This window comes from Oryzias latipes, chromosome 17 (genome assembly GCF_053564925.1).
Source record: "Oryzias latipes strain Hd-rR chromosome 17, Olatipes_Hd-rR_3.1".
NCBI classification, from domain to species: Eukaryota; Metazoa; Chordata; class Actinopteri; order Beloniformes; family Adrianichthyidae; genus Oryzias; species Oryzias latipes.
In genome coordinates, this window is record NC_136253.1 from 26,583,409 (window position 1) to 26,604,968 (window position 21,560).

The 21,560-nt window shown below is 40.6% G+C and overlaps 3 protein-coding genes across 11 annotated transcripts; 2 read left to right on the plus strand and 1 right to left on the minus strand.

Moving 5' to 3' along the window:
- The first annotated feature begins 1,627 nt into the window (after nt 1-1,627).
- LOC101170303 (semaphorin-4E) lies at nt 1,628-9,674 on the plus strand. Of its 8 annotated transcripts, none has more exons than XM_011486691.4 (15): nt 1,628-1,990; nt 2,959-3,251; nt 3,332-3,477; nt 4,893-4,955; nt 5,050-5,148; nt 5,235-5,334; nt 5,421-5,528; nt 5,606-5,757; nt 5,869-6,047; nt 6,124-6,283; nt 6,389-6,611; nt 6,947-7,062; nt 7,173-7,324; nt 7,869-7,921; nt 8,010-9,674. In XM_011486691.4, exons 2-15 carry the CDS (start codon nt 3,128-3,130, stop codon nt 8,639-8,641), a joined length of 2,307 nt encoding a protein of 768 aa, XP_011484993.1. In that variant the 5' UTR covers nt 1,628-1,990; nt 2,959-3,127; the 3' UTR covers nt 8,642-9,674. The 8 variants fall into 8 exon arrangements, with proteins under 8 accessions (XP_011484993.1, XP_011484997.1, XP_011484995.1 ...); XM_011486695.4 differs by having other exon boundaries at nt 1,638-1,990; nt 6,127-6,283; XM_011486693.4 differs by having other exon boundaries at nt 1,699-2,204.
- A 153-nt stretch (nt 9,675-9,827) lies between these two features.
- cactin lies at nt 9,828-13,739 on the minus strand. Its single transcript, XM_011486696.4, has 10 exons — nt 13,468-13,739; nt 12,536-13,112; nt 12,346-12,441; nt 12,057-12,202; nt 11,795-11,957; nt 11,602-11,716; nt 11,303-11,495; nt 11,094-11,216; nt 10,625-10,992; nt 9,828-10,500 (listed from the first exon to the last, which is right to left on the minus strand). Exons 1-10 carry the CDS (start codon nt 13,737-13,739, stop codon nt 10,010-10,012), a joined length of 2,544 nt encoding a protein of 847 aa, XP_011484998.1. The 3' UTR covers nt 9,828-10,009.
- On the plus strand, nt 13,658-21,460 carry cdc34b (cell division cycle 34 homolog (S. cerevisiae) b). Of its 2 annotated transcripts, XM_078935679.1 has the most exons (6): nt 13,658-13,794; nt 14,944-15,097; nt 15,181-15,267; nt 15,353-15,450; nt 18,420-18,554; nt 19,711-21,460. In XM_078935679.1, the coding sequence occupies exons 2-6, from the start codon at nt 14,960-14,962 to the stop codon at nt 19,919-19,921; spliced, it is 669 nt and encodes a 222-aa protein (XP_078791805.1). In that variant the 5' UTR covers nt 13,658-13,794; nt 14,944-14,959; the 3' UTR covers nt 19,922-21,460. The 2 variants fall into 2 exon arrangements, with proteins under 2 accessions (XP_078791805.1, XP_004079351.1); XM_004079303.5 differs by lacking the exon at nt 13,658-13,794 and having other exon boundaries at nt 14,339-15,097.
- The last annotated feature ends 100 nt before the right edge of the window (nt 21,461-21,560 follow it).

Here is a 21,560-nt window from a genome sequence, read left to right on the forward strand (position 1 = left end):
TTTGTATTTGTGGATGTGAAATGTCACAATAAGGATTCATAAGTTTATTTAAAAAAATAATGCATTTATAATGAGTTATAAACTCAGTTTGTTGAATGATAACCAGGCAAGGTCAGATTATACCCAGACTTTCTTTCTGTTCCGCCAAATGTCAATGTGAAATTTGAACAAGTTTTCAAATGAATACTACAGCTGTTTGCCACTCTATTCACTGGGGGTGAAAAAAGGAAGAATGATGCTGTCCAATTGTGGAAAATGTACATGACTATGATTAGCAAACTAAAGGAAAAGTCAAAACGTTTAATTTTGCATGCAATAAAAGCACGATGACAGAATTAACTTACATTCAGTTACTCACACCCTATCTGATAATTTTACAAAAGATGAACAAGCCAAATTATGCTTATTTTTTTCATGTTAATGGTTGTGCAGTTGATGGTATTTTGTTCTGACATAACCAATCCTATTGCTTAGGTCTGACATACCACAAATGCAGTACTTTTTGTTTCATAGATGCAATACTATTTCAACTTTGACCTGCTTGGTTTTGCAATATTGTTCTAAAAACTCTTTTTTGAATTAATACCAAAATATGTTTAAAAAGCTAATTTACCTGCTGTTTGTCATTCATTCATTCATCTTTTAAACCCGTTTTAAACCCCGTCCCTTTCCAGGTCACGGGGCTGCTCGAGCCTATCCCGGCCATACACCCTGGACAGGTTGCCAGTCTGTCGCAGGGCCACAGATCACACAACCATGCACAGTCACAATCCCATTTAGGGACAATTAGAGTAACCAATTAAGCATGTTTTGGACAGGAGGAAGCCGAAGTCCCCGGAAACCCACGCATGCACGAGGAGAACATGCAAACTCCACACAGAAAGGTTCCCCAGTTTCAGGTCCTCCAGCCGGGACTTGAACTGAGGGCCTTCTTGCTGTGACCACCGCGCTACCGTGCAGCTGTTTGTGAATTAAATACAATTTCAAATTTACTGGAAATGTTTTTTGTCTTTTTTTGAAACTAGAATTCACATTATAGTTGGTGATGCCACAGTTGTAAAGGAGAACATTTTTGGGCATTTCATGTCATAATCGTTGCTGTCCCCTGATCTAAATAAAAAATTACTCCGAAATGCAGCTTGAATTTAACCCTTGTGCTATCCTAGGCACTTTAACATTGGGAGTTGGGTCATCTAGACCCACTAGACAGTGCACTGAACCTTTTTTCTTCAATGATTTGTGATCTTCACTGGTGTCCATGGATTACATGAAATCCTCTTCACCTTTACCATGATAGTGATAACACGTCAATGTAAGGGTGGGGTCATAGGATAGCACAAGGGTTAAATTGTCCTCCATCATGAAAAAAATGCTACAAGAAAATGTTAGAAACACAATTTTCATCCGAGTGGGTCTTTAAACAAAACATTTTTTTTCATTTATTATTAGATACACAGTCTAATTTAATTTTAAATGCTTACTTTAACTTCTCATTCTGGCTTTAACCTTATGGCCATTCTAGGATTTTTTTTTTTATTTAAACATAGATTTATAACTGTAATTTGATTATTTGTTTTTACTTTATATTTTTTTTAAAAAAAGAAGAAGCCACAATTGGGTTTTCCTTGATTGCAGAAAACAGCGCGTGGGGGTGTTGCCTAGGTAACAGCTTGCCGTTACGGAGTACGTCTTTTCCTCGTAAGATTTTGAAATCTCCGTGGAAGCCACAGATAAACTACAAGGTGGAGGTGTTTCCTGTCTTTTTTCTCTGGTCGTGAGCTTGAATCGGCTCTGCCCTCTACCGTCTGACTGGGGCACCAGAGAACAATGGACGCGCCTGTCACAAGTGTCGTAGTCCCGGCGGTTTGAACGACGGAGAACGGAGAGATCCTGTGAACCCGCCGCGCGGGGTTTGTTGGAGCCACCGGAGGAGCAGCTTTTGCAGAGGAGAGATATTCTGTCTTCAAAAAGCCCCAGAGACAGAGGAGAAGTGAGTTTCCGAGAAAGAAACCCAAAGCTTTCCTTTCGGTTCACCTTTTCGTCACCTTTTGTGCGCCTTTTTTACCAAATTGACGTGCGGACGCAAGAAGATCAAGAAGAAGCTGCGTGTTGGAAAATACCAACAAAACAAACAAAAAAAAATGTGCAGGTGAATTGAATCATTTACTCAACGTTTCCGCAATCTTGGGCGTGTCGGTGCGCAGGTAACTTAAAGTTTTGTTTTTTTAATCGGTCATGATATAGTTAGAAACGATTTTTGTCAACTCTTTGAATTAAAAAAAGCACGTTTTTAATATTTCTTTAATAGTGTTTGGTGTAACACAGCACAGCTACGGTTAAAAAAAGGGGAGAAGATTAAACGCTCGTCGTTATTTCCTGTATATATAATACGTTGCAGATATTTCAACACATCTAGTTGGCACAGCAGGGCAGATTTTATTGCCTCTGCTGCTGCTGCTTCGTTCGTCATATAAGGTTGAGTGGAGCTGCCTTGGGCTGTCAAACCTGCAGTCTCTGGCATGCCCCAGCTCATCTCCTGCATGTCCCTGTGCTGATTCTGGCCTCCCTCAGCTGTGCATTTATCTGGAGGGTTTTGGGTTTTTTTAAAGTAAGATTTGTTCTTGTGACAGCGCGATTGCAAAAAGTTGGAGCTTTTTTTTTTCTCCTCTGCATCTTTGCCAGAGTTCTCAGTAAATCTCTCTTTGTGTGTTGGAGCTGACATCCCTGCACCCTGCTGAATGCTTTTCATGGACCTGCATTACCATCACTATGGCTCTGACAGAATTACTGCGGCGCTGACTTTAGCTCCCTCCAGCACTTCTGGCAATTCCTTTACTGTTTTTATTATGTACTTTTCCTGCCACTGTTTCTCCTGGTGCAATCCTTTTTTGGGGGGGAAATTTCCTGTGTTATCTGCCTTTTCCCTCTCCGTTCTTATTGTTTTTTTTTGTTTCTCAGGTCTGTGCCATCCATCCCGTCATGGACAGCCTGCTGAGTCGGGCCAGTAAATGGGGCCAGTGCTCTACTGACAGAACAGACCTCATCCCGTCATAGATGTTGCATGCTGCCCTTTATTCCTGTATGAGTGACTGTGTGGGAAACACTAGAGCCTAAATTTCTCTTTTGGATGAACAAAGGAGCCATGCATCCGCTGCTGTCCCTCTGTGTCTTTTCGCTGCTGCTCCCGACAGTAGCACTTGAAGAGGACTTGCCTCCCATCAGCCGTCCACGCAGATTCGTCCCCTATGATGGTGAGTGCTGCTGTTTTTTTCTTCTGTCACCAAAAATCGAGGATGATTTCTGAGATGTCCATCTAAATCCTGTTCTGTAGGCAACAATGTCCTCCTGTTTCAAGAGGAGGGAGTGTTCAACTACTCCACCATGCTTGTGAGAGAAGACCTAAACTTATTGGTGGTGGGTTCCAGGGAGGCAGTGTTCGCTCTTGACCTCAAAAATGTCTCCAAGAAACACGCCTCAGTAAGAACACTCTTATTTTAAAGATCATTTAAGGCATTCTTTTATCGTTTCTGCACAGCAGTATCAAGCCAGACTGTGTCTTCAAGCTGCAGTTCTTACATTTTTGTTCAGGGTTATATTGGGGGAACTAGGTGGGTGGAGGTATGAAACTGGTGAGGGAGGGGGGCCAACTGTGTGTGATTGTCCTGTGTTTTCTGTTTCTGTATATTTTACGAATATTTTATTTGCTTTTATATAAAGCGCTTTGTGTTTCCAACTGGAATGAAAGGCGCTATACAAAAAAATAATGTCTGAGTTAGAGTTTATTCATGACGAAATGGTTTCCTATGCAGAGCAGACCGAAGTGGAGCTCTCTGCTTGAACTGGGAAGTCGTACTTTTTTCAAGTTTCAGTTGTTCCGAATTAGAAATTAACAGTTGTGTGCTCAAGTTTTATTTAAAGCTGCAGTTATATCCTCTTTATAAGCACAGTAAGAGTTTGTTTTTACTGGTAGAGTTAAATTTGCTAGTTAAAGCAGATCTGGTCAGCTGTGGTCTTTTTTAAGAGTGTGTCTCACAAAATAACAGTAGTATAAAAAATAGTGGAAATGTTGAATAAAAAATGTATTCTGTATTTTGATCAATGCAAGGTTTACTTAGTTTTTGATTTTTAGTTTGGCTGATGAAGACTGATCTTGCCTTTTATTTTACACATTGAGGCAAAACTAAAATTCTAACGTAATGTATTTATATTTTCTAACAGCTTGGGACATCATAAATATTACTAATTAGTGATACAGACTTGTGATTGACAAAATTACTGCAAACATGTTTGAATATTGTCCCCTATTGAGGAGTGTTCAGATAGACTGTTTAAAGACCCCCTCTGACCATCTTTGATCTATTGTAAAAGCATTCCCAGTGGTCTTTTTATTATAATTATGTTTTTCGCCAAAACCAAAAAACGGTTGTTTTTTGAGGACATACTTTCTTCAGAGCAGCAGTACTTCATTAGAAAATTTGCCTCAGCGTTGTGGCCAGGACCGTTGTTGCAGTTAACCCGCCCCTACTTCCCATCATCCATCTGTTTACACTGTCTCCCACTAGCTTACTGCCTGTCCCAACCCCAACCTAACATTAACGGTGCAACAGAAATGATGACCAATAACGGAGCTATCTAGCTAGATACCACGTCAGAGAAGGAAAACAAAAACGTACATGGATCTGGTCGTCTACAAGAGGATACATCAGAATGGAGGGGAGCAGCATTATCAGAAAAATGTCACAAGAGCATGTTAAAAACACCAAAAAGACAATTTCCATCGGAGTGGGTCTTTAAGAAAAGTCAGCTAACTGAAGTTAGAGCTCCAGCAGTGGTAGACGTAAGACAAAAGTCTTAGTTATAATTTACCATAACAGTTTGTTTATTTTTTTTAGGTTAACTGGAAAGTCCCCTTAAAAAAGGTGAATGAGTGTAAAAACAAAGGAAAAAATCCAGAGGTTGGTCTTTGCTCTAATGCACTTTTTTGGGGTCAATTCAATTCTGGTTTGACCTATAAAAATCAATTGAATTAATAATTTTTCTTTTCTTCAGACGGAGTGTAAAAACTACATCAGAGTCCTGCACAAAAAGAACAATGGCAAAATGTATGTTTGTGGAACCAACGCTTTTGATCCGGAATGTGACTTACTGGTGAGGCACATGTAATTTCTCTGTAAGTTCTTTTGAAAATCATCATCACCGGAGAAGCAGATTTTAAATGCTCTTGATTGGTTTAGTCTTACACAAATGGAACTCTTACTTTGGCGGGGACTGGAGAGGATGGCAAAACCAAATGTCCATTTGATCCTTACCAGAAACATGCCTCCCTCATGGTTGGTGAGTGTCTGTGTTTAACGATGGAACATTTTGAAGGATCTCAACATTTTCCACATGTTCTAATGCCAAGTCTTGTGTTCTTCCAGATGACAGTCTGTATTCAGCCACTTCAGTAAACTTCCTGGGTACTGAACCCATCTTTGCTCGCAGCTCACCTCCAATGCGCACAGAATTCACAAACTTTTGGCTTAACGGTAAGATGCAACTTCGCCAATGCTCATAAGAATGGTTGAAGCCAAGCAAACATATTTTTTTTCCCCTCTTCTTCCAGAACCCAGTTTTGTATCCATGGCTCAGATACCAGAAAGTAAAGGGAGCAAGGAGGGAGATGATGATAAGGTATACCTATTCTTCCGTGAGATAGCTGTGGAGTTCGATTACCAGAACAAAATGGTGGTTTCTCGCGTGGCCCGTGTGTGCAAGGTAATGTCCCTTTAGCTGATTCTGTTCTTTTTGCTACTAACTTATGCATCCAGCTCATCTTTTAAGTTTTTTGTATCGTCCTTGCATCCATTGCTCTTCAAATCCATGCAGGGAGATATTGGAGGTGAGAGAACTTTACAAAAGAAGTGGACATCTTTCTTGAAGACCAGAATTGATTGTCCCGTGTTGGAGCTCCAGCTGCCGTACCTCATCCAGGACACATACCTCTGGTGTGACCCAATGCAGGACTGGAAGGGCTGCATCTTCTATGCTGTTTTCACTCCACAGATGTATGTTTAGAACTGTTTGTTTTGGAAGGAACCTATTACGTCAGAAAGCTAACACTTGTTTTGTGTGTGTGTGTAGTAGAGGTACATCGGATCTTTCTGCAGTGTGTGCGTATAAGGTGTCTGAGATGAGCAAGGTGTTTTCAGAGGGCAAGTACAAAAGCCCCGTCCCCATCGAAACATCTTTTATCAAGTGGGTAACGTTTAGCGGTGAAGTTCCGTTCCCTCGGCCTGGAGCTGTAAGTCTACCTGTACTCTTGCTTTTATGTGAAAGTATAAAGATCGAACAACATTAACTTCTTTTATAACCTGACGGCCTTTCGTACCCTCTCCTTCCTTGCCAGTGTATAAACGATGAAGCTCGTAAACATGACATAACAAACACCATGCTTCTGCCAGACCGGACGCTTCAATTCGTCAAAGAGAAGCCGCTCATGGACGAGGCTATCCAGCCAATCGGAGGCAGACCTGTACTCGTAGGGAAGGGGGCTCCTTTCACACGTATCGTAGTCAGCCAAGTGCAACCTGCTGATGAAGAACCGTACCATGTCATGTTCATAGGCACAGGTAAATGGGAATTACTTTATCCTCTGAAAAAAATGCTTGGTGGAATTCTTAGGGTTGTTTTTTTAAAAAGTGGCTATCTAAATGCAATTTTCATAATACGTGCGGCCAGTGCTGAACTGTTTTCTTGGCTGCAAGGACCTTGAGGAAGGGGTTGTTCGTTAGTACGTGCGAATAACATCAGCCGTAATGTAAATTCTGAATTTAGGATCTTGTATTTGTAGAATTCATGTCAGTTTTGTGGGATTGTAGTGGACTGTGAATGTGTATTCCATTAAAGTGACCGGTCACTGTGTTCATATGGAACTGTAATTTGCTTTTTGTTTTTTTAACAAAAGAGGCTGGCACCCTGCTGAAAGCTGTCAACTACAATGAAGAGGCCTTCATCATTGAGGAAGTAAAACTCTTCGAGCAGTCTGGACCAATCAAAATCCTCAAGACTTTTAAAGATAAGGTGACTTAAATTAAACTGATGGACTCTAAACGTGTGTTTTAACTTTTTTTAAAACAAACACTTTGACACAAATCTTTTTTTTTTGTTTGTGTATGTTTGTGCACACTCAGCTTTATGCCGGCTCTGATTTTGGAGTAGTGCAGATATCACCCGCTAACTGTGAAAGGTCGGCGACTTGTGAGGACTGTGTTCTCGCCAGAGATCCATACTGTGGCTGGGACGGTACTGATGGGAAATGTGTTTCCTTTTCTGACTCAAAAAGGTAAGCAGCTGTTTCTGTAAAGACATGTCCGCTAAATGTTTTATACAAGTTATCTTTTATAATCCCATATTTCCAGATTTCCTTTTTGCTGCAACTGTTACTTCCTGTAATTTGATAGATTAAATTATAGAATGACTGTGCAAGCAGCTGTCTGGTGCAAACTGTTGCTCCTTGTGTTTTTTTTTTTTTTTGCTGCAACTGTTATATCCTGTTAAAGGTTTCTAGGTTAGGTGCTCAATATTTAAGACCCACTCTGATAAAAAAAAAACGTGTTTTGGGTGTTTTTAACAGGTTCTTGTGGCATTTTTCTGATTATGGAGGACATACATTAAAAAGTTAGCTTAAAAATGCATTTCAGAGTTTGTTTGTTTTTACCAAATTGTGGTAAATCAGGAATTGTTTTAAAAAAATGTGACAACTAAGCAAGATGCTTTGTGTAACAGAGAGCTGCAGGAAGTGACTTAATACAGAGAAGAGCACATGAGAAGAGTTGTGGTTGAAAGCAATCGAGCAATATTAAAGTAAGATTTAATCTTCTCTTTAGAAAACTTATCCAGAGTTTGAAAGAAGGAAATGCCTCTCAGTGCCCAAAAATGGGTAAGTTTTTATTCGACCTGAGCAGTTTGATCCTTGTCTTCAATGTGGATTGTCAAATTCTTGAGGTGTGTTTTTTGTTTTTGAACAGACCCTAAAAAGCCTGTCGAACTGTTCATAATGCAAGGCGGGAACATGAGGCTTGATTGCCGATCAGCTACTCAGCTAGCAGAAGTCCACTGGGAAAAGGAACGCCTGGCCCTTTCACCTTCTGCCCATTTTCACCTTTTAGAAGATGCGCTGCTCATTCTCAACGCTTCAGAGACTGAAAGTGGGCACTATCGTTGTATCACTGTGGAGAAGTCCAAAACTAGCATTCATTACTCCACTGTGATTGAATACCAAGTCCAGATATACTTACCACGTTCTGAAATCAATCCCCTAGCCCAGACCAGTGGTCCATCTGTAACTGGGCTTCAAACTACTCTTGCCTTCTTTGTGATTGCTTTTCTTGCCCTTTTGGCCTGGAACTTCTATAAAAGTCACATACCTTTGCCTTGCAACACCAAAAAGAAGAATGTGGAACCCCAGCAGAACCAAGACCAGGAGGCGCCGGCAGCAGCAGCTGTGGAGAAGAAGCCTCTGATGTCCGAACCTCAGAACAACACCAGCAACAACAATCACGCCGCTGCGGTGAACGCACGCAGCGATGCAGACGAGGAGGCTGCTCCCAAACCTCGCCTTTCAACTTTGCAGTTCATTGACGATGAATCAGAAGCTTAGAAATCCAATTCTAAGCTGTTAGGATGTAGCTGCTGTTTGGGTCAGCATTTCTGGAGCTGTGTATGTCTCGGAGGCCTTGTATTTTGGATTTAAACAGATAATTTTTTGGGCAGTTTGGTTTTACTGCTTTAACAAAGCCTGAAACACAGGTCTAGGTACCTGCTTGAGGAATCAGCATGTAGCAGCGTTCCTTCCCAGCTGTCCGAGTCGCTACACCAGGAGTTTAAAAAGTCATGCCTTAAGGGTCAAATATTCCTTCTGGAGCTTCCTACTGCTGGAAGACGTCCAATCCAGGTGCCCAGCAGTAAATGGGGCTGAGCTTTTCCAGCCCTCACAGTCAAAGGGCTTGTCTTCTGTTATTTTTCTTCCTTCGGTTTGTGATGTTCATGTTGATGCAAAGAGCGCTCCTAGTTTGGTTTTAAAACAAAGCTCAGTGATTAAAACCAGGTGTGTTTGAGTGAGGCAACACTGAAGAGGCAGGACGCCGTGTCCTCAAGACCAAGGAAGACCTGCCAAGAAAATCCGGAACAATTTGTGACTGCCTCAAGGCCTTCCGTCATTTTGCTTGAAACCTTTGGGTGTGTGTTTACTAGTCCTCTTTACTTGTTTTCTTTCTGTAGATCCATTCACTGTCATTCAGCATGAAATGCGGGGCAGAAAGTTCAGTTTGAGCTGTAAATATTTTGGTTTTTTTTTTTTTTGTAAGTTACTGTAAATATCAGCCGAGTTACAAGTTTGAAGCTGAACTTAAAATGCCATTTTTTTTACCACTTTTTTCTTAAAAACAATTAAAAGTTTGTTTTTAGACCTTTAACTGTTCATATTGACTTTGCAAATTCAATTGATTTGGGAATTTAGTCTTGTTTTTGACATGAAAGGTTGGAACAAACCTTTCCTGTGTAAAAGAAAAATTAATGCAACTTTCACTTTGTGTTTTATTAAACTGAGCCATTTTTTTATATGTATAATTTACTTTTGTATTTAACACTTTTAATCCCTGTTTGATTTTCAATAAAACTGGTTTTAAAAGAAAGAGAATTTTAAATAATTTACTGAAAGCTAACATTTTTGTAAAAACTTTGCAATAAAAATATTGATGCCCACAATAATGAAATCTTAAATCTAAAAAAATCGTCTTAAGTTTATTTTGTGACACAAATCCATTCTAAGGTAGAAGTACACAATATTAAGCTGTGAAAGATCTTTATTTTTTTAAAACATTACATTTGCTGGTAACAATTTCAGACAACAGTACACACATTTCTAGCAGAAAGAGCAGTGGAAAACAAAACATGGACCATCCAGCCTGAAGCAGGCACTGTGTAAAAAAACCAGGCCCTGATCATTTGGTCAAGTGTTGGGTTTCTTTTATCTTCTATAACGATATCTTTTGAAGTGAAACCACAACTGAAAGATCCCGTTAGCAAACTGACAGCGGAAACCATGACGGTGAGAATACTCCCACTCCCTGTTAACTATCTTGAAAGCAATGTCCTCATAAGGAGGACCTGCATGGAACCTCAAAATCCCAAAGTCTTTGTTGTCAGGACAGGGCTCCAGGAAGTACTGGGGCGTAGAGCGCTTGTCGATCAGGTCGGGGTAGAAGATGTTGAATTTGTAACCTTGGACGATCTTGGGCGGGGGGTTGTCAAAGTCGTAATGCGTCTGGTTGTATTTGTTCCACTCGAAGCCCGTGTGGACCCGATTGAAGAAGCGGGGTTTCCTGGGGCGGTACTTGTCTGCCCACAGGTACATTTTTCCTGTGACTGGAACCTCCACGCTGAACTGAGCCTCGTCGGTGCCCATGCCCTCTCTGGCTCTTCGGACAAAAGCGTCCTCTGCACTTTCATTGGCGTCACCTGAAATGGAAAAACATTGACAGTGAGGCACACATCAGAGTTGGGTACCACTGCATGCACAGACCGAACAATCAGGATAAGTGAAATCCACATTTCTAAAATGTTGGGACTAGTTGGGTCGTACCGGTGACTTGCAGCAGTCGGCGGGCTAACTGCAGCCTGGACGCGTCTTCCTCTGGTGTGATGGTGTGAGTGTCCAGCGGCAGCTCGGACTGTGTCAGCAGGGTGGGGCTGTATCGACCCGAGTCGTACTCTGCCTGACTCTGCTGGATGAGGTCCTCCTCCGTCAACACCGCCTCCACTGCTTCACCCTTCTCTTCATCCTTCCCTTCACCCTTCTCTCCTTTATCTTCATCCTGGCCTCCCGCCGCAGAGGTAGACGGACCCGGACGCTCTTCATCTTCTGCTTCTCTATTTGCGACTCTCCCAAAGGAGGACGCAGACGGGCCGCTGTCCTCTGTCGTGGCACCTCTTGATTGCCCTCTAGAATCCCTGTTAGAAAAGATGGAGGTTAAAGCTCGTCTATGAGCAAAAATGAACTCAGTGACAAAACAAAGGATAAAATGTTGAGGTGCTAAATCACAGTGACTGACCCGTCCCTCTCATCCCTCGGTTCCTCTTTGATGATGGGAAACAAAGGTTCACTTTCCACTCCCTGTTCCTGTTTCAGCTTGAACAGCTTTTGGCGCAGCACATCCTGGTGTCGCTCCCTCAGCCTGGACGAAGGAAGCAAACGCTGACTCCAACCGATTGGAATTGTTCGCTAATATCATTGGCACAGTAGCTGGGACTACATTCGTACCTGGCTCTGGCCATGTAGACTTTAACTTGCTGCAACAGACTCTCCCAGTAACCGATGTCCAGATTGGATCTTCCAGCTCGAATCTTCGACTCGATGTTCAGGTGCAGCGCCTGCAGCTGACTGTACGTCTTCCCTTTGAACACAGTCTGAACGTCGGTGCTCACCGCTGTGTTGATGCCCTCGCGGCGATCACCTTGAAAGCAGAAAAATACATTCAGAATGCTACAAAACACCGCTTAGACGTGTAAATGATTAAATCAGAGAAGCTTTAAGCCTGCTCCATGAAAGCTTTACTGTACCAGGTCCTTTCCCAGAGGCCTCCAGTTTTCTCAGTTTGCTGATCTCATCCTCTGTGATGGTTGTCATGTCTCTCCAGAAGTCCACGTTCTTCCCTTGTTCCAGCTCCATGTACACCTTTACCACAAATTATTTTATACAGTCTAGAGGATTTGTGTTATCACACAACTTCAACACAATCGGAGTGCTACCAACCTTAATGTCTTCTAGTAGATCATCCATATCTGTGACTGTTAGTCCATTCAGGAAGGTGTAGGGTTCATGCATCTCCACAGCCAGGTCATCATCCTCTGCACTGATGTACTTCGCTAAGAGGTCAATGGGTTTGGCCCGACCATCACGAATTCTAATCTTGGACCTAAACATGGACAGGTTGATGTTACCAGAGGTTGAACAGAAGCTTCTGAGAACATTCTCCAAAACAAATTCCATAGAAAGGGTTTGAAGTCCCGCTCACCGCAGCTTAGCCTGCTGCAAGTGGAAGTTGTCCTCCTGTTCAGCCCAGGTTTTGAAGTGCTCTGCCTCCTTCTCCCTCTGCAGCATCTCCAGCTCCATCTCTCTCATGGCTTTCTCTCGCTCTCGCTCCAAACGCAACTGTTTCACCTAAAAGAACATACAGCCTGCATGTCAGATTGAGGATCGTCAAATGAGCTTCAGCATTTTGCTGCCAAAATTCAGATACTCTACAAGATTGTCTTTTTTTTTGGTCTATTTATTTGATTTTAAATCAATGCGGAAATGTGTACCTTCTGCAGCTCTCTGCGGTTCTCTTCCTGAATTAGTTTATTCCTTTCTTTGAGTTCTTTTTCCCCGAGATGACCAATACCTTTTTTAACCAGAGCCTAATAATAATAAAATAAAAAATAAAAAAAGGTCTTAAAACAAGGTTATGAACAATATGAACAATAGATTTCAAATTCTTCCAAATAAATGTACTTTTTGCCATTTGAATGTGCCTAACAGGTTGTTGTCTCCAAAGGGATTGTCAGCATTGGTGTATCCCATGTACTCCTCGCTCCAACCCATCTTTTCTCTTCTTTTCTTCTCCTTTGCTTCCTTCTTCGCCAGTCTTCTGGCTCTCTTCTCTTCTGGCGTCTCCAGAGCTTTCATCAACTCCTTCTTCTTCTTCCTCTCTTCTTTTTCTTTGAGGGCACACTCATGATCAGACCCTGAACTGTCTGAAGACTCAGAAGAACTTGATCGCCGCCTCCTTCTGTCTTTGTCGCTCCTTTCTTCCATCCTCTTCTGCCGCTCCTTACTTTTGTCTCTGCTGTGTTGTCTTTCACGTTCTCTGCTGCTGCTCTTCCATCTCTCTTTGTCATATTCCCTCTTGTGTCCGTCTCTGCCCAAACTCCTCCTCTCAGAACTTCTTTGTTTTCTCCTCTCTCGGTCATTGCTTTCATCAGAGGAATATGACTTGGATTTGGATCTTCTTTTTCTCCGGTCTTGAGATCGTCCTCTGCGAGGCTCTGCTTCCTTTGTCCTCCTTATTTTGGGATCATCTAGATCAGGACTAAAACAGAAAATATGTATAACTTAACAATGAGGTAATACTTTCAAAAAGTGATGGGTTACAGGTTTCAACAGACAACCTAAAAGCCTCTGCAACAAGTAATCTGCCCTGTGACTAATTGTTTACGCAGGTAATGGGGTGACAAAGGAAAAACTATGTATATATACTATACCATGAGAGGAAATACTTAACTTTGGAGATTATAAAAAATATAATAACATAGAATAAACAGTTAACTAGATACTGTTTTGGAGTTTTTTGTTAGAATGTTAATTTATGTGTCGATGAAAATCATTTTTAAATGTTAATGAAAAATTGTTGCCACTATATATTATATTTGATATGTCCAGCTCACCTTGATGATCGGCCCTTCGATTTATTTCGCCTGTCGCTCTCGGAGCCACTACTGGGTCCAGAGCGACGTCGATGTCGAGGCCGCCCTCGGGAAGGAGACCCAGCATCGCTGCTGCTGGATCTTCCTGGGCCGCTTTTTCGTTTTTCCACAGATTTGCCGCGACCTCTTCTTCTGTCATGTGATCTAGAGCGGCTCTCTCTGGATTTATTTCGCCGATTTCGGCTCCCGCTTCTTGATTTTGACCGGGACCTACGTCGAGATTTGGATCCCATTACGAACTTGCTAACAGTGCGGGGTCCGAAAGGCACTGTGTCGCGTAAATAAGAGGTAATAGCTTGAAACCGTTTACAATGAAAAATAAATATTGCACAAAAGTTGCAACTGTCAATGCTACAAACTATTAATTGTTGTTTAATATGTTATTTTATAAAACTTAAAAACATTAATACGGTCAAAAAAAATCCACAGTGCGCACGAATATGACGTCATGTTAGCGAGTATTATTGGCAAGTATTTCAAATAGCAAAAATTATTTAATTTTTTTTTGTTTGTTTTAACTACACAAAACATTTCGAACAAATAATAATAAAGCAACTTGAATGTTTTTTCCCCCACAAATGAGCAAAACATTTTGAATAGTTGTTGAACAAGAAGAAAAACACTTGGGGTCCTTACGAAGTCAGGCGAATGTAGTTCATTTTTCCCTCTGAAAACATTTTCGATAACAAAAGTAATACTTTGGTCAAGCTAAACGTTCTTTCTATAGGTAAAATAATTATAAGTGCTTATATTTTCCGCATACTCTGTCTTAAATACAGGAAAGGTGTTTTCTAATGATAAAATGCACAAAACCGAACTACAAATCCCATACACCAGAGGGAGTTGGCTGTTTTCAGAGTGCAGGGGAGTCCTTTCAGCAACAGTCTTTCCTAATCGTGTTCTCAGATGGCAGCACAAACGTACTTTGTTGCTAGTGTCTTCAGCGTTGTAGTTTAGTACCTCTTTAAATTAGAAAACGCGTCTCGCTTCCTAAAGTGCAGTAAGTGTTGTTTCTGTGCTGAGATCATCGGCTACGGCTGGTCGGTAACTCTGATTAGCCACATTAGCCAGCAGCAACCATTAGATTTACGGCTTATATGCGCGGTTAACCTGGTAAATTGACTAAATCTTTAGGTGCTGGTAGGTTATAATGTCTCGGTTAACTCAGCCGTTGTGAGTGTTGATATTCCCACGTTGTTATTGGGATCTTAGAGCAGAGAAGGTATTGTTTGGCTTGTGCACATCAGCATTATAGCCATAGGTTCGGCCTGTGTTTATTGTTTTTGGAGGTAGAAAACGCAGAACTTGTTGTGGGTCGCTCGACTGTTTTATATCAAACTTAGCTTCGTAAACAGAAGCATCGGCTGTCGAATTAAGATCCCCTCAAAAAACCAAACGAAGCAGAATGGCGCAACACGACTCCTCTCATGTCGCCAGCTCACAGAAAGCTCTCATGCTGGAGATGAAGAGCCTCCAGGAGGAGCCTGTGGAGGGATTCAAAATCACTCTCGTGGACGAAGCTGATTTATACAACTGGGAAGTGGCCATTTTTGGACCACCAAACACTCATTATGAAGGGGGGTACTTTAAGGTAAGAAGTGAAAATGGCAAGAAAATATAATGAGCTAAACTCAAACGATAAGACAAATACAACAAATGGATTTCTTCTTTTAGGCTCGCATCAAGTTTCCTATAGACTATCCATACTCCCCACCAACATTTCGCTTCCTCACCAAAATGTGGCATCCCAACATCTATGAGGTGTTGTATCACAATGACTACAGTGTAATATTGTGTTTTATTTGTGTTGTGGCTGCAGCAAATGACCTTCTTTCCACTCTTTTAGAATGGAGACGTGTGCATTTCTATTCTGCATCCACCAGTGGATGACCCACAGAGTGGAGAGCTGCCCTCAGAGAGATGGAACCCCACCCAGAATGTCCGGTCAGCAGATCCCTCACTCTTATCTCCTCTCTGGTCTCCTCCCTTCTTTGTTTTTTGGTTACTTTAATAATTTATTTGAAGTAGAGTCCTGTGAGTATGGGGTTTCTGTTTGTGCCAAAAATATGTTTTTGTCTGTGTCTTTTGGTCAATTGTCTATGTGTACTGAGCGAGTTTATTGAACATTGGTTCATGTCTATGTACTACAAAGCAATATCGTCTGCGTGCCCATGCTTCTTTGATTATTACTTTCCCCATATCGCCTCACTACGTTGTCAGGAAAGCCCTTAGCAACCGTTGCTAGTGTCGTTAGGTACGTCGTTTTCCCATGTCGCGTCGCTTGTCAAATTTTGCCAAAGCCGTCAGAAAGCAAATGCATTGTAATAATCAAACAAGCACGGGGCACGCAGAAGATACTGCTTAGTATTACATAGACATGAACCAATGTTCAATAAACTTGTTCAGTAGACATAGACAGTGGACGCAAAAACATATTTTTTAGCTCAAACAGAACCCCATATTTGAGATCCTCTTGGCCCCTTACGGATGGACTGCTGCTGTATAGTTTTAAATTATTACAATAACTTTGGTTTTTGTGACTTTTATGAACATCAGAGCAGTTTTTGAGACTATAGGTACAAATAAAAACCTTTGCATACACAAGACATACCACTCCTTTTCCACAACTCTCCCATGCCTAGATCCATATGCATCTTTATTTTCCTCATCCGAGCTGGCATCTCACTCAAAACTGTACAACTGGATAGCTCTGATATTGCTCAGTATTTTTGTCGCACTGTTAATGCTTGGTTTGGCTTGTAAAGGGCTGTAAGCTAGCAGGAGAGAGTGTAGACAAAGGGATGATGGGAAGGGGGGGGGTTGGGTTGCTATGCACCAACGGTCCCACATCTCAGAGGTGAATTTCTAATGTACTGCCGCTCTGCAGAAACTATGTCTTAAAAAAAAGTACACAGGTTTTTGGATTATGGCTAATACACGCATAAACATAATTAAAAGACCACTAGGAATACTTTGAAAATAAATCAAAAGATGAGTGGACTTTATAGACCTGGAATTGTGGACTTGAGTTGAGACCACACATGCCATTAATCACATTAGCAGCAGGGGTCATATTCCACCTTCACACTGCTCTGCACACTCAATAATCTTCTTATGCGTTAAAATTTCTTGTAGAATAATCCCTGCTTCTATTGTAATGAAGTAATACAATCAATTAGGAATATTTTATCCTGGATTATTAAAAACGTTAGTACCAAGATTGTAGAATTAAATGGTTAAATTGAACCTTTTTTTGCATCAGAGTTTTGCAACAACATTAAAAAGTTCCACAAAAAGATGTAAGTACTCAAACTTGTTTCAGCTGTTTTAACAGGCACCTTAATTTTTTCTATTGATAGTTATTACAGCAATTTTTTTAGAATAATTTACCGTGACCTGACATGGGTAAACAAAGAATGAAATGGTTCCTGTGAATTAGGATTTTGTTCCTACAAAATAAAAATTCATTGATGTTGGAGTTATGTAATTATCATTTGCTTACACGCTATAATCTCCATAATATGGTTGTGTCACATTTATCTTTCAGTAAGAAAACAATGACCTAAAAAGTTCTGATTATGCGAGAATATGATGTTCCTGGTGTTTCTGATTAAATGATCCACATTCATGTCTGCAACCTTCAGCTTTCAATAAAAGAAGGCTTCATGCACTAGGATGGCAGAACTCTTCGGTGACAGTTCACGCCGTCACAGACTGATTCTCCTTCTGCAGAAGTCTAGCAAAAATTCTCATCTCCTGTGTGGTTCTTCTCTTTATTAAGGAAAAAGTCAGAACCCTGACAATTCCCACACAGTAGTAATTACTTCCAACAGAATAATTAAATAGTTCCCAAATATTAATTAGTTCAAACAAAGATGTATATAGAATGAAGAAAATCCGGAAAGGAGATTTTTTTTCCCCCCCTTTTATTTTTGCACAAAGCAGAAGTAGTTACTTGTTGGGTAATCTCTTTTCTGGCTAGCCCTGATTTTGTGGAAAATGAAGCGAATCTTCTCATCTACTTTGTTAGATATGCAAAGTTTCAAGCAGTACTTTAAATTTACTCCAGATACTTTCAAATTTCTGTCTGTTTGTATCTCATACATTGCATGGAAGACACAGAGGATGTTTAGAGATCAGATTGATTTATTTTAGAGAGCTCAACAAAAGCATCGGTAACCACGTTCAGGAGGTCATTCAGAGACTCTCCCAGCATAGTGAGTCTCACTCCCGCTGACATTAAGCCCTTTCCGCCGCTACTTCCGTGTCTCTGTGACCCACATTAGTTCGAGCGGGAAAAAATAAAAACAAGAATCAATCCAGGGGATCTATTTATTATGAAATCATAAGATTTATGAGGCCCGAGCTGACTGCCTCCTCATTCCGCAGCCAGCCAGCCGCCCAGGGGCCGCTCAGCGTAGCGATCCCGTCGCTATGATCAATGGAAGCATCAGTGATGCAGTGGCAACATATCTTTCATTTATATTATTGCTTTAAACAGGTTATTTTATTTACAGTAAATATGTAACCGGAAACATTCATCTTCTTCTTAACCATTTTGTCCTTTTCGGGGTCCCGGGCCTCTGGGGTCATCCTGGACAGGTCTCCAGTCTGTTGCAGGGAAACATTAAAGTTTATTTCCAGTTGAAAGTAAAAGGTCGCAATTATTTTTGAGGGAACAAATTACTATTTCATAAGAAGGAATTTGTATATTTTCTGTCACTCATGTCATGTCACGGGCTCCGTACTAATTCCCGTAGTGTTTATGAGCTAGAATGTTTACTTTTAAAGCTCAAGGCCTTTATGATGATTTAAAGAGTCACTCTGAATATGTATTGTCAATTTCTTCTCAGTGGTTTTTTAATTATGATTCAGATTTTTTTTTTTAATTCTCTTTTGTTGTTTGTTCCCAGGACTATTCTGCTGAGCGTGATCTCGCTGCTGAATGAACCCAACACCTTTTCCCCCGCCAACGTGGACGCCTCTGTCATGTACCGCAAATGGAGAGACAGCAAAGGAAAAGACAGGGAATATGTAGAAATCATCAGGTATGTAGAAATGCAACAAAACGCAGGAAAGAAAACTGTTCAATGGCTGTGTGATTCGCTCAACAGCCTGCAGATAAACAACAGTCTGTATTGCCGGCTTTTTTTGGTTCTTTGGTCACTGCTCAAGTGGAAAGAAGTGAATTTCTTAATTCAATTTTAGGGACAGTACTGATTCAAGGTTTGAGAATATTTACTTGTCTTTTACGTTTTTGTTGCAAACAATGTAGTTTGATGTTTTGCTTTAATGTAAAGAATAAATTAAAACAAAGAAATGGAAATTGTGGTTTCAATTAGATAACTAGAAATGAATTTTAAACATTTATTTTTATCAAAGTTACCATCTTTTTAACTCCTATTTTTTTTTTTTTAGCTTTTTACACTATTTTTTTCTCCCTCAAAATAACTTCATAGAGTTTAAATTCTGGGACTGTACTGGTCACTCCCAATTTTTTTATTTTGACCATGTTCTATTTTTCTGTTTTTAGTTCTGGTAAAGATTTGGCTTCTGTTGAGGACCCTTATCCTGCTGCAAGATCAAATTCTGATTAACTGCTAAAAATAATATATATATAGTGCGGGCCTTTCTAGTGCCCTGAATTTTAAAAACAATTCGGACACCATGCTCACTACTTTCTTTTTTTTAAACGGCAAATATGACGTAATCGATTTCACAAAGTGAAAATCTAATTGATATGAGCGTTTTGCATCAACCATTTAAGAATCCACTGTCTACTGAAGATAAAAATATTGATAATTTATTTGAAAAAATTCAATTAAATACGTTTTTTGGGGCAAAAATTGGATTCGCTATTGAAAAGTAAATGTTAACGCATGAATTTGTCGGTACAGTTTTGATGTTACAGTTGACACAAAAGAACACGATCATATTGCATCAACACCTTTTAATTTAAGTAAATTTCCTGTAGGCATTAAAATACCATCATTGTGGAATCAATGAAGTTCTGTTCTAAAAGGGACCAGCTGAGGTGAGGTTTAGACATCCGGCACAAATGCCATCTGGATGTCTTCTTGTGTCACGCATCCTTGAGTAAGATATGGATCATCAAAAGGAAATCTAGTCCTTCACTGTGTTTCCTAGCTTTCTGTGCGTTTGCCGCGTCCTCACAAATGAAAAATAATCTGTTGTCTCTTCCAGGAAACAGGTGATGGCCACCAAAGCTGAAGCTGAGCGCGATGGTGTGAAAGTTCCCACCACGCTGGCGGAGTACTGCGTCCGCACACGTGCGCCAGCCCCCGACGAGGGCTCGGACCTCTTCTACGACGATTACTATGATGACGACACCATGGAGGGCGGGGATGGCGACTGCTGCTACGACGAGGACGATTCAGGAAACGAGGAGTTGTGACATGCTTTTTGACTGAACGCCCAGTCCGGCTATGCTCCTCCTTTTTCCCTTCCGGGGTAGCGAGATGTTCTAGGTTTAACACCAAGGAAGACTGGAATCTTCCCTTCTCTAAACGGATAAGAGCTTTTTTTCTCGTGCCTCTGTTTTTTTCCCCGTCTCAGAGGTTAAAACAAAAGACTCTGTAAAAATGTGGGACCTGGTAAGATTTGCACCAGCACATACGTTAGCAGTTTCTTCAGTTTGGCCACCTCAGACTTTACCATGAAGGATAGTTAAATGCTCACCAAATCTTTTTCACTCACTGTAGGCTTTAATGGGGTGGAAACTCTCTTAAACATTAGTCAGCCTCTTTTGCATATTTGTTTTTCCTAAATTGTAAGTGAATTTTGATCTCCGTGATGGAAAACGAAGGACTTCAGGCTTGTACTAGGAAAAGCACTGCAGAGATCCAGTATTTTTCACCTTTTACAGCATCCCATTACATGCACCAAGACACAATAAACTTGCCACGTGACAGTATTTTCTAAGTTTCTGTGCATGCCAGAACATCTTTGCAAGCTTTTAGTCTCTTGTAACGGCGGACAGTTTTCCCACCGCATCATGATTTGTCCTAGCAAAAAAACCGCTGCGGCGTTGAAGTGACTCTGTGGCGAAGAAGCAGATGGGCACGTCAGCGGGGTCCATACCACGTGGACATTTTTGATCTTGTGGTTTTTTTCTGGTTTAGTGTTGAATGTGTTTCTCTGTCACTCTGGGTGTGTCTTTTTTTTTTTTTTTTTAAACAACCTCGAATTAAGGGGAGATTGAAAAGTGTTTGAGTTGGTGGGGGATTTGAAATGTTTTTGAGCTCTCGAAGTGTGGGGCCGTTTTTGAAAAAGCAACAATTGTTTTGTTAACTAATCATACTTGGAGTAAAGGTTTGAATCGTAGTCAAAATACTTGATTGCTATTTTAAAGACATCCAGTTGTAAACACAGTATCACTCCGAAACACCTGATGGACCCAAAGAGCTAAAGCAGCATTATAAAGACTCCAAAACCTATGAAAAATGATGTAGTTCTGTTGGTTTGGTTGAAATTCATTATAATTTATTTTTCTTTTAAATTCCTTCATAGTTTACCTGAATGGTGTCACCTGTGAGATTATTAGGTAAAATCATGCACGTAGTCTGATTCTAGATTCTTGACGTTTTTCTGCGCCGCAAATGAAAATGTTAAGAAATAATGATCCTCTTTATTTTAATTTTCTTCTCTGTTTTGTTGGGTGATTCTGGACGGGTGTTGGTGTTTTTCTGAGAGTATGGATGGTGTTTTTTGATTTAGTTTTTTTCCAATCTGCAGTATTGATAACTTTAATGTCTGAAGTAAGTTTAGTAAATAAATTAAATTTCTCAGGATAAAAATTCATTTGAAACAACTGTTGAGGCAAGCAATTAATTTCCAATATGCAGATGTAGCTGTATGAATGATTAAAGTGTTTTATTCACATGTCTCTTTTTTCCCCCCCAGCTATTTAAAATAAAGATTTATTTCAAAGAAACATTCATTGAAGTGCTTGGAATGACTGCACATAACGGAAATCCAATTTTTTGTTGTGCTTTGTTATTTTAAGGAAGTCATTTAAAGTGTTCCAGCTGAAG

Bases quoted from the DNA above. Each gene is read 5' to 3' on its own strand.
- cdc34b (XM_004079303.5), top strand. From the start codon at position 14,912: ATGGCGCAACACGACTCCTCTCATGTCGCCAGCTCACAGAAAGCTCTC. The intron at 15,098-15,180 runs GTAAGAAGTGAA...TTCTTCTTTTAG, and splicing joins ATGAAGGGGGGTACTTTAAG to GCTCGCATCAAGTTTCCTAT. The intron at 18,555-19,710 runs GTATGTAGAAAT...TGTCTCTTCCAG, and splicing joins GAATATGTAGAAATCATCAG to GAAACAGGTGATGGCCACCA.
- cactin (XM_011486696.4), bottom strand. From the start codon at position 13,739: ATGGGATCCAAATCTCGACGTAGGTCCCGGTCAAAATCAAGAAGCGGG. The intron at 12,442-12,535 runs GTACATTTATTT...TATTATTATTAG, and splicing joins GCACATTCAAATGGCAAAAA to GCTCTGGTTAAAAAAGGTAT. The intron at 10,501-10,624 runs GTACGACCCAAC...TTTCCATTTCAG, and splicing joins CCGACTGCTGCAAGTCACCG to GTGACGCCAATGAAAGTGCA.
- LOC101170303 (XM_011486691.4), top strand. From the start codon at position 3,128: ATGAACAAAGGAGCCATGCATCCGCTGCTGTCCCTCTGTGTCTTTTCG. The intron at 6,284-6,388 runs GTAAGTCTACCT...CTTCCTTGCCAG, and splicing joins CGTTCCCTCGGCCTGGAGCT to TGTATAAACGATGAAGCTCG. The intron at 6,612-6,946 runs GTAAATGGGAAT...TTTTAACAAAAG, and splicing joins TGTCATGTTCATAGGCACAG to AGGCTGGCACCCTGCTGAAA.